At 35.7% G+C, this 16,210-nt stretch overlaps 1 protein-coding gene across 1 annotated transcript in view; it reads right to left on the reverse strand.

The window, feature by feature from the left end:
* Positions 1–16,210, reverse strand: part of DNAH7 (dynein axonemal heavy chain 7) — a 102,107-nt gene that overhangs the window by 63,910 nt on the left and 21,987 nt on the right. Inside the window, 8 exon segments of the mRNA XM_042822371.1 lie at positions 15–111; positions 560–669; positions 1,966–2,178; positions 5,331–5,471; positions 7,540–7,738; positions 8,556–8,749; positions 12,685–12,871; positions 15,260–15,810. Coding sequence (XP_042678305.1) covers positions 15–111; positions 560–669; positions 1,966–2,178; positions 5,331–5,471; positions 7,540–7,738; positions 8,556–8,749; positions 12,685–12,871; positions 15,260–15,810 — 1,692 coding nt within the window.

The following is a 16,210-nucleotide window of genomic DNA, read 5'->3' on the forward strand; positions in this document are numbered from 1 at the left end:
CACTGCTTAGCTACAGCCTTGGCTAAATCTTTTGTCGTTTCTGTTTTTCCAGTTCCTGCAGGACCTTCAGGAGCACCTCCAAGATGTAGATGTAGCGCACCAAATAGGGTTCTGAAAACAAAATAGAAGGAAAAAAAAAAGTTGTAACAATTTTATGCTATTTTTCTAGCTGCTCCAACTTCTCCCAGAAACTCTCAAAACTTGTTTAATGTCTAAATTTCCCTCAGGTTGTACAGTTTGCGTGCTCCTGGTAACTGTAGTCCACAAATACATAGAGATGCTTTAAGTTCGCTAAAAGTTAAAAACAAACAAACAAACAAAAAAAAAACCATAGCTTACTATCCATTTATCACTAACCACAGTGTTACAAAAGATTAAATTTATTAGAAATTTAAATCAAAATATTCATACAGGATGAATTCTAATCAATTACAACACTTCTAATTATGCGTATTAGAACATCAAAGATAAAATCCTGGAGTCACCTAATTTAGGACTAAAATATCTCAACTAAGTAGATTCTTGCAAGCACAGAACATTTAGTAACAAGTGCTTTTACCTGTAGCACCTGTCTGTAAGTGGAGTAATAACCAGCCTAGGTATATCGCCAAGATATTCATATCCATATCTCAGTCCAGCATTGATCATTCTTGTTTGAAGATGTCCTTCCTAAGAAAATAAGGCACTGACTTCATAGGTGAAATGATTACACAAAGAGAAAAGACAGCACAGTATTCCTCAACTTTGTAGATGAGCACAACCCTTTTAAAACAATTGGTTCATTGCTCTGAGACAGCTTGTGGTTCAATTAAATAAAAATATCACCATTTAAGAGACAGTAAAGTATGAACACAAAACCATTTTTCCATTAACTTCTATCGAGAAAAAAGCCCTACCAACCATATTGCTGAGTTAAAATGGCATTGTTCGGCTACTTAGAAAGATGAAGGCCTTTCTCAAACAGAAGTAATTGTATCTCAGGATTGCAGGAAGGTTGAGGCAGGAGGGACTTCAGCCTATCATTCTAAGCCAACCTCTCTTCTCCGTCCCCTACAGCATACTAAGCAGGCTTGTATCCAGACAGCTTTTAAATATCTCCAGAGTAGGAGACTCAACAGTCTCTCTGGGCAACCTGTTCTAGAGCTCAGTCAGCCTCACAACAAAGCATTTTCCCCGTGTTCAGTCAGAACTTCCTGCGTTTCAGTTTCTGCCCATTTCCTCTCATCCTGTTACTGAGCACACCATTGAGGACAGTCTGGCCCCATCCTCTTGTCATCCTCCTTTCAGATACTTATGTATACGGATCAGATCTCTCCGAGCTTTCTACAAGCTGAACAGGCCTAATTCTTTCAGCCATTCCTCTTATCAGAGATGCTCCAGTCCCATAAATATTTTAGCAGCCCTATACTAGACTTGCTTCAGGAGCTCCAATGACCAACAGCTGAATTTGCAGTCAACTTGATGACTCTAATACGGCAACAAAACACATTTTAATTTTAGGTGCGATGTCTTCCGTAAATTGGGAAATGCTGTCTTGACAAATGCAAATATACTGTATGCTACCACCACACAGTATAAACGTTGCTATTTTTCCAAGTAACACATAAAATAATATTGACATCAGATTAAAATCTTTAGTTGTCATCCCTAAACCACTTTTTACTCTTCAGAAACAATAATAAATAGTGTTAATAATAAAAATCAGTGTTTGAACAACAGCAATCTCTGCTGCCGATTCAGACAACATTCTGAGATTCAGCAGTGATGAGATTTTAATTAGAAACGGATTGTATTTGGCTACTGGACACTTTAGTTAGCAATCCACAGAATTATCAGTTAAAGGTATATTCTTATCAGCAGAAATTATCACATCAGAGTAACTATTCTCTGTATCAGCAAGCAAGCAGAAATCGAAAAGCTATGAATGGAAATTACCTTCTAATAAGATTGAGAGGTTTCACTTACCTCCCAGTAGTATCTAAGCTGACTTAGCCATTCAAAGTCATTCTCATCTTTGATTTTCTTGCTTACTAGAGATGCAAGGACATCCCTAGCATGAACATCAAGCACAACAAGTGCTCCAAGCGTCACACGATTCTGCTTAGACAGCTTTCCTCGCACCAAGGTGACAATGTCCTCTATCTGTCTGTTATTCTGTTCCAGAAAATCCTCTAGTGCCTGGGAAAATTTTTACAAGTTAGGTAACTGCAGGGTTAATCTAAGGCATGAGGATTTTTTTCCTTATATTACTCTTCTTTTTCTGTATCAAAATATTCCTTCTCACTATTACAACAATAAACTATCATTCACAGACATAGTTCAATAGGGCTTTTATCTATTTGATAAAAGATTTTTAATGTTACAGAACAATACATGGAAACATCAATGACACATCTCAGGAGACAAAACAGCATAACTTATTTCTTCCTGAAATACATGAATTACTCCTTAGCTTTTGGTAAATTTCACATTAAGAAAATAACACATATTTTAACGACTGGCCTATATGTGACACATATTTTAAGGACTAGCTTGTATGTATACAATACATTTTCTATGCTTAAGGAACATCACAGTACTAGAAAAAAACCTTTAAGCTCTACAGTAGTTAGGAACAATCCAGTTATAATCCTTTTCATTCTCATAGGTTGCAGTAAATAGGAAAGGTCCAATTTGAGGAAAGCACTTACATCAATACTGAGAAGTGATAAGTGCCTCACTAAGCTGAAATTAAAAAGAAAGACATCGGAACCTGCAAACAGAGTTTGCCACTTAGACATCCGTATCTTTTGCACTCAAATGCATGCTCTTTCAGGAAGCTGCATTCACTGAAAGTCCACAGTAAGCTTGATTGCTCTGAATCCTTACAGAAAAGTTAGAAATTTCTGCTATTTGTCTGGAGAAAAACTTACCTACATCTGGTTTAGATTTTTCTCCACACTAGAACGTTGTTCATCTTTGCATACTCTGGCAGCAGTAACCACCAATGAATTTTTCTTATTTTCAGGTCTCTCACCCCAGCTAACTATTTCCTAAACACTAAGCTTGATTAAATCATCCACTTAAAATTACTTATTTTTAATTTACGAATATAAAGAAGCAAAAAAAGTTCAAAATCACTTCAATATTATGAGTTGCTTCAGAAGTTCCAATCAGGCAGCATCCAAAACACACCACTCAAGTCCGGGATAAAAATCCATCTGCTTACCACCAAGCTTTCACCAAGCAAACTTGTAAAAACCTAGATACTAGTATGTTCTCATCTCCCATTTCAGTACCACTCTTTACTACTGCACTTCTGACTATATGCTCCACTGAAAATGAAAGCATTCCACCAAATACTACTCTGTAAATTTATGAAACAGTTTTGTTTCTACACATCTTACCTCACTATTTGTTTTAATAAAAAACTCGTACCTTTATACAGTTATCTGTTGGAAACAACTAAAAAAAGCTGAAAAGAATCCTGTGTATATGCCTGTGTATGTATGCATGTGTATATGAGTAAATTTTTAATCATAAGAAATGATTTAAATGAGACTGGTGTCATGTCCCAGAAAACACTGAAGAGCTTCTGTTAAAAAAAGAAATGTTTTGTCACCGTATGCACAGAGTGCCTTTGATGTCAGCAAAACATGATGCTGTAGGTAGGATACCGTTAATTTGGCCAGGATCAGCATCACACAGAATGCCTCTCATATGGTCAGGGACTGTTACGTTTCATATTCTTTAATACAAAATAGAAATAGTACAGATAAAGAATGTTGAATGTTCTGAGACTGAGAGTTCTCCTTGTCCAAGATTTGTGGCAGACTGTCAGGAGGTGCAAACCCCCTCCCAGTCTTGCACTACATACAAGTCTCTTTCTGCATCAAAATGAAGATTCTTGGGCTGGGGCCAGATGGGCAGAACTATCAGCACAAAAGAATTTGAGTAAAGCCTACAGAAGTGACAGGTTTCCCTGAATATCCTGGTATAGAAAAGACTTAACACAGCCTAGACAAGAGCCCTGTCTAGGCTCAGAATTCCGTAACAAACATTCCCAAAACCAAATGAATTTAATCATTCCTTAACTTCTTACCTTTATTCACTAACAACCTCTTAAGATTATGCTGGCTTTAAAGTCTCTGGATTTTATGCTGGATTTAAAATCTCTAAGGTTAGAATTTTTGTTTCTCCTTCCTGAAAGACTTTCACCAAGAGAAGATAAATGGTGCAGTATGTAGAAGCTTTCCTTCTTTCCCAAGAGAACTGAGGATCTCCTTTACTACTAGAAAAACAAATTCTTTTCAAATATTTTTCAAATCTTCCAGTCTATGGCAAGACTTATTCCTTGTATTAGAAATACTGTTCTCTTCTTCCTTCAGTTCTGTCCACTCAGAAGCTTTTTTTTTCTCCTGTATATCTGAGAAATAAAGCTTCTTGAAATGCCCACTATCATCAGAAGCCATTGATTCCACTTGTGAATAAGTGGCATTATATGGCCTTGAAGTACTCCTCCATATATAGACTAAAGAGTAGGTTTAAGTTTGTGTTTGTGTTATAACAGCAAGTTTGTGTTATGAACAGCAAGAACACCAAAACGCAAATACTGCAGATGTTTCTCCAGTTCATAGCATCACATCGCAAAAGTTGGTAAGAGAAAGTATTATGAAGTGCCAAAGATACTGTTTTATGTAAATCCTGATGCTCCTTTCTCTCCTAACATCAGAGAATGAAAATCTAGTTGCCTCAGATGATAACACATATCTAGTAACAAGTCTGGAACATTTCCAAATACAGCAGGTAATAGCAATCCTTACTGATGAAACAGAGGAAAGATTTTGCAAAACACAAATCCTGAATCTTAATTCAATGCCTTCGGTACCTTTCTTCTCACCACCTAACAAACAGATAACATGTTCTGTATCAACCATGCACTCATTGTTTCACAAGAGTGAAGACGGTACTTATCCTCTGCTAGTGCTAGCCCATATTTATAACAAGTACTGAACGTGTAGGAAGCTGAGCTAAGTTACAGACAGAGACTATCCATGCTAGTTAATAGTATCTGAATACACCAATGACCTGTTTTCACAGAAACATATAATATACATGTTAAGCTATACAGAATGTATTCTGATAGTGTGCTGAAGCATGCCTACATTCAAAAGAAAATATTAACTTCAAAGTCTTCAAGAATCACAGCTCAAGTGTACCTTCAAAGTAGGTATTAAAAGGATTAATTATTACACTGAGCAGCTACTCATTCAAAAAGATAACTAAAGGTTGGATTCATCACTGCGTTACACCAATTGCACAAAATTTAAATATACAGTGAATAGTCTTACCTTCTGGCCATTTCTAATAGACATCTCTACCTGCATCGTCCAGAAAGTTTGGGATACACAAAGAACAGTTTGTCCAGGCCACTCTTGTACCCAGTCAACACGTGCAGTTTTGGGATAAGCTTCAATTGCATCCTGAATGACCTACATAGGATAGAAGCACGTGGTAGCCACATATGAAAATAAGTAATGTTTAGCTTTAGAATTTAGGTTAGGTTGCAGTACTAAGAATCAAAAATAAACCAGCCTCAACTCTAACTCTATGACATTGACATCCTGCAAGAAAATCCTTCCAAGATTAAAAAAATGAGAATGTGATAACATGAACCAAGTGATCACAAAAAATTTCTGAGGACTAATTTCACAACACATTCAGGGCACTGAAAACATAAAATTTTCTAACTCCATCTATAATGAAACTAGACAACAATTGTAAATACAGCTTAGTTAGAACGAACAACCCAAACTGAAAAGTCTTTTTAAAATACAGTTATTCTGCTATAAATACAGAGCTTTGGATTTTGCATTTCATATTATTTAAACTTATATCTAACTTCATGTATGTTTTCTAGTAACAGAATGATAAATCTGGTTATTACACCACTTAAGGATAATCCCAATGAAATCTAAACTTAGGAAAATCTTTCAGTCCCCAACATTTTGTATTTTTTTCTTCCATTAACAAAATTAAGTAAGAGTAAGGCAAAAGCTTAAGAAAATTTAGATGTCTCCTCAGAAAATCAGTGTAACACGAGTTGGATGAAAACCTGCTGTACATCCTGCACTTCCAAATCTCTTTACTTTCAACAATTTATACACAGAATAGCATGAATAAACCACTACGGAAAAAATGTATCTGCATTGACACCACAACTACACAAATATTACGTGTTTCAGATCATTACAAAAGTTTAAAAATCAAGAGTGAATGCAGACAAATGGTGCTTGGCCACTTCTTACTCACATGCACCAAGCAGGTAAATTTAGTCACTTCCATTTGCCGATACACCATTAGTATAATTAAACTGTAATACTGTACAACAGTATCAGAAGCATGTACATTTGATTACCTCACTTTACATTGAAGAGAAACAAAGAAAATGACAGATAGCTAAATTTATGACGTGATGATGTGATCTTGTGGATACTCCAACAATACAATCTGAAAAGGGTTCAGAATCTTGACTGAGGTAGTCAGAATTAAGAGGAATGTTAAAAGGAGTATTAAAAAATAAGGGCATACTTTCTCTTGAATCTTGTCCTTTCATACCACACCCCACGCATAGAACGATCTCTGACAAAAGAATCCTTTCGTCAAGTGTTTTTCATTTTTAAGAAATTTAGAGCATTATAAATCCAGAAAACTGATATCAGATTAGTTGTTGTTTTTGTTTTTTTAAAGGTATAATCTTAATAGACTGAATTCATGGTTTTAATGCTCATGCTGTGCAAAGAATAAAAAATGATTCCGGTATACGTGAATGTTAACAGAAGAAATCAAGGCTAAATGACAATAGCCTAAGGAATAACTAAATAACTTCATTTGGAAATGAGGTCCAGAAATATCGAAAACAAATACGCCTAAATACATCAATACTTGGTACTACTCATAATCACTGATAAAGGACAAGTCAAATTGCAGTTGAAGTGACATGTAATCAAGGTGGCTTTCTGCCTTCAGAAGATATTAGGCTTAAATGCCTTAATTCAACAGACTACTTGATATCTGCTTAACTTCAAGCATGAGTTTCCATGAACTTTACTGCTTATGCCTCCCAACACTCCAACACCAGGACAAAATACCACAGAACCATTTAAGTTGGAGAAGACCTTTAAGATCAAGTCCAGTCACCTACCTAACTACCAAGTCTATCGCCAAACCACATCCCACAGCACCACAGACACATTTGTTAAATGCTTCCAGGGATGCAGACTCCGTCACTGTCCTGGGTAGCCCATTCCAATGCATTGCCCCTTTTTCCATGAAGAAATTCTCCCTGATATGCAATCCAAACCTCCTCTGGCACAACTTGAGGCTGTTTCCTTGCATTCTATGAGTCATTTTCTCATGTCCTAAACGTAGCTGTTTTTGTGCTGGACACACAGCACAACTGCCACAACTAAGTACTTTCAAACTTTGAACAGCTACACATCAATCACCTTACTATTTTTTCATGCTTCAGAGAAAAATAAAAGCTTTATGATTTGTTACCTTGTGGACAGAATTCAGCATAGCTGCCTCCAGTTCAAGGAGCCATCTTTCAACTTGACCTCTAGCTTCAGAGGTTGAAATGGTCTGCGTGAGTTTCACAGTCTCTCCTTCACTACTTTTAATGTGTGTAATATCTAACACATCAGTAAACACCACTCTTGCAATTCCTTCAAAACACTTTTTCAGGTGAGGCTGTACTCTAGAAAACAAAACTAGTATTGAACAGCTTCTGCCATTGTTTCCTTTCCAACCTTAGAAAAGTAGATCTAACTTTTCACAAAAAATACTTCCGAAGAAATTAAAGGTCGTTTTAAGCTTATTAATAAAATTATTATCCTCAACAGTAGTTCTTTTGTATTACACCTACAAGATGCCCAGTGCATGACTTTGAGAGGACCAGTTAAAGATGTACAATATTCCTTACGTTTTCTGTAATATATAACCCAAAAAAGACAAATAGGAATCCTCTCTTTAACAGTTAATCCATCTAAAGTGCATAAAGTTTCATTATTTAAATCTTTCCACAGAACTATTGTAAATATTAATGAATTTAAGTAAAACAACCCTATTAATTGCACTGCATTAATATTTCTTAGTAATTAGAAGGTTGTTCATTATTTTAATTCTTATCCTTGCATGGCCTTGCACTGGACGCTATCAGATCTGAACAATGGGAATAAAACTGCAGTGTATGGATCCTACCTGATGTTCAATTTTCCACTGGGAATAAAACAACACAGTATGCTAATTTCACTATGAATTATTAATTGGACTCTTGAATTTTCTGAAAAACTGTGTACAGAAAGGTTACTAGTTTAGGAAACAAAGAAGAATTCAATTACTTGCATTAAAAATCACTCTGCATTTGCCTAATACAAAATCCCACCTAGTACATTCTTAACGCCATGGTTGGCAGGGGGAAAAAAAAACAACTTATAGAGAAACAGAGAAACAATATGGCAAGCCTGTCTGCATGCACAACGAGTCACAAATGCATCTACTAAATACTACGGTACCGGGTAGGATCTTTGGTCTCTGAAAGAATCTCAAGGAGTTCATCATTAGATAAAAAAAAGAATCTTGGGAAAAACAGGCGCTTCTTCTCTAGGTATTCATTAAGTCCCTTGAGAATTATCTCCAGAAATTCATTGCACTTCCTCAGTTTTTCCAACATCTTGTCTATTGTTACCACTGCCAGCACATGTTTGTCCTGAAAGAGAAATCAAACCCGATAAAAACATTCATGTCTACTCACACAGAAAGCAGTAAAGTCTTGAGCAAAATTAAACTTTATTTCATACTTTTCTTTACTCTGTAATTGCCAGAATTACAATTTATAATCTTCAGTTTCTGGTTTCACTGGAAAAACAGGCAGTTGGCATTAAACTACATTTGCTATTTCTGAAAATGATTTTCAAAACATAATCAATTCATCAGAGTGATTTCTGTCATTTTGTTGAACCAACAGCAATCCACCCCATAATCATACCCATATAATTAAGAAAAATGAACCAGCAAAAGATTGTGACAGATTTTTAAGTATACTTGTATGGCAACAATACTGACACACACTTCATCTGGTAATCTGTAAAATTCCAATGTAAAAAAAAAATCATCTCTTTTCTCATGTAAAATACTTCTATACATAAGATCCTGAGTTGAGATGGCAAAATTGCAAGTAGGCAGCACTGCTGCTGTCTATAGGACTTCAGTACTAACATTAACTAGTGATATGCTCTAAAAAAGGCATTCTCTTATCCTAATGATTACTAACTAAAGACATCTTTAAAGATTTTTGCTAATATAGAGTTACAGATTCTTTAGAAGAATCACAATTATTTTTTTTTTTACAATAGCATCTGAATAACACATACTAAGATACACTGCTTGATAAACAGTTCCTTACATTTTTACACTGAGTAGATAACAACATATATCCCTCAGCTACTGCCTTTCAAATTAACACCTTCAGTGAAAAGAACATATGTGCTTAAAGAAATATATATTGCATGAGTTGAAAGTTGCTTCAATTACTTAAAAAAATAATAATAAAGTTAAAAGGTTTTGCAAATGACCTGAAGATTATCAAGCTAAAACGCAAGTTTGAAAGAAATACAGTTGTCTGAACATCAAACCCTGGCATTTAATATATAGCTTGTGACCTATCAATTTCCAGCCTAATTTCCATTAACATTTTAAGCCACTCACCAAGTATGGAATTTTTGCAGCAAAATGAGAGAAGAGACATTTCCAGGTAGGAAATCCAGATGTGCAGATTTATGACAGTGGAAGTCAGACCAAACAAATGTTTCTACTTAGAACCTGTTGTGGGTTCACGTATGACTGAATTTATCCCAGCACTGCACTGTTCAGGCCCGTACTGGTTTATATTACCTGACTCGCTGACCATTCAACTGATTCAAGCTTACTCTTGTTGCAATGCATAAAGTTCTACAACATCACGGGAAGGGAAGGCGAAGTGATTAGTCTGGGAACACACTTCAATAGCTTTTCCTTTACCACCTGCATTTCCCTGGAATTTGATTGAGGCCACAGAAGAGAAGGAAACAGAGTAACTAGGAATCTTAGGCTCTGTCCAGTGAGTCTGTACCTGTAAGAGTACTATATACTACACATGACCGGGGTAAAGGGGAAAAAAATGTAAGTACACAATGAACTTAACAACGAGAAACACCAAAGAAATTAGTAGGGACTATTTCAGGCTAATCAATCTGTGAAGGACATGTAAGAACAACTGGCTGTAGAATAATGCAGCAGTAAGAGTAAAAATCAAAGATGCAGCCCAACTATTTCCAGTAGGAGCAGTTTTGTCACAAAACACAATGTCTCATTCAAAAAAAAGTTCCTGGTGGGGCTTGCAGAATTACACAGTATCACAGTGCAGAAGGGTTGGTCATGCTGCAGTGACAGATGAAGAGAGACAGGACAGACTGCTGTGCAAAGCCCAGAATGTTTCTATGAGAAATTAATTCCTCACAGAGCAACAACGCATCTCTGATCTACCGTCCTGACTGCTGTTCAGCCTCAGTTGGGAGCATTCAATAACAAATTCCAAACTCAGCTACAGTTCAAAAACTCGTAACGTTCTGAAATGATTTGCAGTTTGCATTTAGCTTTGGTTCAGTTCCCTGCTCATAATGCAAATATGCTTCTAATCTACCGAAAACAAATAAACAACAACAAAAAACACAACTGTATGCTTATCTAATTAATCCTCATAGGTTGTGGCCCTCTGACGTAAGAAGCAGTGTTCTCTTCAACATGAAATACATTTACCTTCTGTTACTTCCCTCTTGCATCATACCAAAACAGAACAAAGGAAATTGAGTGCTCATATTTCTCATCTATACATAGGTAATTAATCTGTCAGCACGCAAATGCAGTTAATCATCTGTTTTATAAAACACGTTGTAATGCATAACCAGTGAAACAGAAAAAGGAATTGCTTCCTTTCTTAGCATGTTTCTAAGCGCAGCTGGTGGAGAAAATCAAAGCCATGTTGCCAGCACCAAACATGGATTCTTTCTATTTGGTTATTCTTTCATATGGAAAAAAAAAGTTAAGTGAGGAAAAAAACCCAAACGTTTTGTTTCTCAACATGTAATTCCTATTTACAGCTCTGCTAAGGCATGAAGGAGAAAAAGGGAATGCCCCCATCCTGAGTCATTCAAAACTTCAGTTCTGTTTTTTATCGATTTGAGGGAAAAAAAAAACTGTGTCACAAAAACTATAAATGAAGTGTATGAAAACAGTTCTAATACCCATCTAAAAGGACATTACTAGCTTTAGTTTTCAAGTATCGTTTTTAACATATCACAGGTTGCAGCCTTGAATTTCTTTCTTTTCCTTCTTCCTCAAAAGAAACACAAACGCTTTTCTGTATTCTAGTTTTTGTGTGATCTTATTTACTTATTTACTTAAGACAAGTGGAAAATAAATCCTTTAATCCTCATTAACACTTTGCTTAAATTCAGTAGTTTTAATGAATTGCTAATAAATGATTATTCAAGTTGGTGAGGGATAGCTAAGGAAATAAAGGAAGCATTTTGATTCCTCTCACAATTTTAATACACAGCCACGTATAAATGCAAAAAAAAAGCAGACTCAAGTTTGCATTATTATTTAAGAAAGACCATTCCAATTGACTGAGGAACAATACCCAAGACATAAAATAGAAACAGAGTATTTGTGGAAATAGAGTGCCATCTACTGGAACATAAGGCACACTTGTTTAGAGAAAATAAGATTTGGTTCATTAAACTACTCTTTTGGCATTTATAAGCCCCTGCACAAACAAAAAAATATTGTTTTCTACCAGTGATAAGATATATCACATTCAAAAATAATTCACAATTGATTAGCACCAAATATTGTTTTTTAGCACCAAATAAATTAGAAGGTATTCTTTAAGAAGACAATTCAGCAGATAAAACATATACAAATTTATTGCACAACACATCTCTGAAATTCTTGCCTTTTTATTATTACTATTTTTACCTGATTCTTCCCTAGAGTGAGCACTGCTGATTTCACATTAGCTTGATAAGTTTCTGATTTTTCTTCTACATCATAAGATGGAAGAAAGAAAGAGCATGAGGGGCTGAGGGAGAAGAAAGCGTACATGCAGCAGGAAAGAAAGGATGAGAAGAAAACTAATGTAAAATTTAACTGGAGCCTGGAACTACTCGAAGTGCAATCGAAGAACAAATCAGAACAAAAATAAAACAGCAACCAACCAACGGAAAACGCCACAGACCCAAGCTCTTCTCCATAGTGACAAATGGACAACAAGGAGCAACAGGTACAGATATTTGCATGGGGCTCTCAGCTTAGACATTACAACGCACAGCATCAAAGTCTCTGGAAGTTATCTCCAAAGATTCCCTGTCCTTGGAAGTTTGTGGCTGGCTTGATCTAGTGCTGGCAAGTGTTCCACTTTGAACCCCAGTGATCCCTCCCAAGCAGTGCTTCTATGATTCAGTATGAAACAATTCTACAAAATCATTTTAAAAAGAATCTAAGAAATGGAGCTAAGAAACAGAAAACTGAGTACTGTGCTACAAGAAGCAATTTTCTTGTACGTCCTATAGATTCAACCCATATTGTTAAGACATGGACACTTACCTGAAAAACTGATCTCATCAAGTCTTTCCATGTTTTAAAAAAAGTATTGAATTGCCTGCTTTCCTCAGGCATCTGAGCCATGATGTCAGGAGAACTGAAAATTGGCTCCAAATAAAGCCACGTAGCCTGAACCTTCAGCCATTCATCCAGGATGTCCTGCAGTAACAACAGCTTTCCTTCCCATTCCCTGTGAAACAGTGTAAGTTCAAATGCATGGATTGATACTACCAGAACACTCCTCCCACACTGCTGAGACCTTTTTGGCAACTTGTATATTCAGCAGGCCTAAGTTTTATTACTGCAACGGAGTATCACACTCATCTCACCTGGTTTCCTGCATTAAAACATCCACACTTGTTTCTGCAACAGAATCATCTGTGTGTATTTAAACTACGTATTTTTGTAAGGTTGACTGTAGGATTTCATAGATGAAATTAATCCAGTAAGAAGACTAACAGTACCAGCAAATGAACAGAGCACGCACTTTAGCACGTAGTATGTATGGACAAGTTCAATTCAGTTCAGAGAAACTGAGTATTTAGTCAGGTTGTTGGCATACACAAAAGCCCAGATTGCTATGTCTAATTGTGTGCTAGGTGCAAAAGAAAGCCATGAAACTAACATAATCTTGAATATTAAGCCATAAACATGTAGATATTGTCCTAGGAAGCCATTTTGTCTTAATTAAAAGAAGTCAAGTAATAAATAGCCAATATAAGGCACTTAAAGCATCACTTATTTCTGAATTCAAATTACAAATGTGTGTCGAACATTTTTGGTGATATCAAAATTATCCATCAATATTATTGCACATCAATATATGTACACAATTCCATTATTCAGCAGTTATTCCGTCTTCACTCATTTACCAATTTTCTGAGTTTTCTTCTCAGTTTTTTCTTCTCAGTTTTTCTGCACTATTTACAATCATTGGTAGCATAATTTGATAATTTTCACTACCTCACCAGTATCACAGACATGGTATTATCAATTCTCTGATGTCATCAGTATTTCTAATTCACTGACACAGACAATTTGAAATAATTCTTTGTAAAAACAGCACATCATTTTGCAATTCTCATATCACTGGGCAGTGCAGATAGAAATATTTTAGAAGAGCATGCTGTTGAAATATGTACTGTACAAAACAATACACTAATTTTCTCAACAAGACCATCATACATGGTGGGCTGTAGAGAATACAGTAAAATGATACATGTGAAAATATACTTCCCAATTCATCCATTTACCTGCTAGAGATTCTAACCAACAGCTACTCTTCCATGTATCTTCTCCACATCCTAAGTCCCTCTTTCATCTTCTAGGCACTGTCATTTGTATATCTTGCATAGCGATCTTCCTTTTACCAAAGGCAGAGACAAATGCAGCTTTCCAAGAGGAAAGTTAACTTTGTTATACCAAAATTTTAACCAGGGAACTTGGAAAACTCTCAGGCAGGAATCCAGAATTCGACATGTTTGTTGGGCTATTGAGAAAGCAACTACTCTGTAATCACCTGGATCTCAAATACAGAAGTTATTCTTTGTACTAATACAAATCCCACCAATTAAAAAAAAAAAAAACCTTCAAAAAACTAAATATAAAAAAAGAACATTGAAACTTGGATGAAATTACCATAGTGTGTTTACTATTTTCCTAAACACATTTTAGAGTTAAATAGGTAAAGACAACCATTTTACATTAATAAGGAACTCTTCCCTAAATACTTTTACTACGGTGCAGTAGTAATAAGAAAATTAGTACTTATCGGAATGTATGTGTATATATGTATAAGTATGCATACATGTTTCTTATGTGCTGAAATTGCTTTTTTGGATGCTAATGGGAGTTTGGGAGTACTTACAGAGCTAGATAATTATGGGCAAACTTTAGATTCCAGATCTTATTCTTCCACAATATGGCTATGTTTGAGAAATTCATGAAGCAAGTAAAGGATTTATTGAAGACAAAAATCACATTAAAAATAGGGCACAGAGATAAAAGTACATGATTTTTTAACATGTTAAGCTAAGATCTGGACTTCAAGTTTCTGCATTATAATGAAGAATATCTTCCATTCCTTCCCTAGAATTCGTCTTGTTTTAATTTTTCTGTGTCTCCTTTAAAAAAGGCTAACATTTTTAATTAACATTTTAATGAACGGCTAAAAGATTCAGCAGCTTTAAAATTTATGTAGAAAGGTTAATCTAAATTTTCTTAGTTCAAAATCTTTCCTTCTTTAACTGAAATTTAAACTATTTGGTTAAACAAAAGCAATGTTAGAATATCTGCTGCCTTCAATACCAGAGCATGTCAAATCTGTATTGCAGCCTCTCCAATGCACTGGCACTTTTACTCAGAAGTAAAAAGCATGCTTAAAAGTAAATAATGCTTTCTTTGACACAGACAAAAGCCTTAGCTCTTTAAGATGAGATTAACTCACTGTTGAAGGAGGACAAAAACAAGTGAAGGCCCTATATTCTTTATTAACTATCTTTTAACTTTATTATCTATCACTTTTTCTAGGCAAGATCACTTAGTGACTTTCTATTGGAAAATAAAACAGAAAGCTTACCTTATCCTCTTCTCATAATGCTTAATGAATTGAGAGCCTCTCACAGTCTGAGTTTTAACAATGTGATCATCCAGTAACAGCTGAATATCGTCTACTGATTACAAAATATGGCTTCCTGTTTCTCTGCAGGCAAGAAAAGTGAACTCCATTTGATCCCATTCAGAAATCAAACCAGCAATTTTTGATATTTCTTCCCAGTGCCTTTCTTGCAAGCCAGGACTGCAAATCACCTGAATTAGGGGAATGTGGTGCTTGAATTCCTCCACTTTTGATTTAACCTGCCGTGTTAGTGCTAAAGTACTTGGAGAATTGTGGAAAGTTTTTTCTAGCTTGTACAATCCGTGCCAGTAGTTTCCTACATCTCCCTCTACTTTGTCTGGATCCACTTCCATAAATGACCCCTCTGTCCAGCTCTCGTGCTTTCTGTTGAATTCAACAGTCATTTCATAGAGACGTAGGTAAGGAGCAAGAACATTCCGGATTGTTCTGTGCTGAGGGTACTGAGATATTGGCCATCCAAATGACTCTTCTTCTGCATTAAATTGATCAATCTGTGCAGAGAGAACAGAAGTACGAAATACAAACCAAGCTCTACATGCTATCAAGTCCTTGTCATGGGTATTGCAGAGGTTGTCTAGTATCTTCACTGAGCTTTAAACTATGTTTTGAGTTACTAAGCTAGTCAATTATTCAACTGCTGCCACTGACTGCAGTTAAAGCGATCCTTCTGACAGCTCAACATTGTGCTTATCAATAGATGAGTACAGACAGAAGTTTAAAACAGTATCTGGACATTATTCTATAATTTGCATCAATACAGAGGTGATAACAGACAGGAGGGAACAAAAAGCATCAGAATTTATACTTTACAGAATATAGATCCATGTGAACCTACACAGACTTAATCCACTTTTCCTCTTTGCAAAGTACTATACCATTAAGATCATATAG

Source organism: Centrocercus urophasianus, unplaced genomic scaffold, assembly GCF_019232065.1.
Source record: "Centrocercus urophasianus isolate 14NV4802_14NV808 unplaced genomic scaffold, USGS_Curo_1.0 seq_20, whole genome shotgun sequence".
NCBI lineage: Eukaryota > Metazoa > Chordata > Aves > Galliformes > Phasianidae > Centrocercus > Centrocercus urophasianus.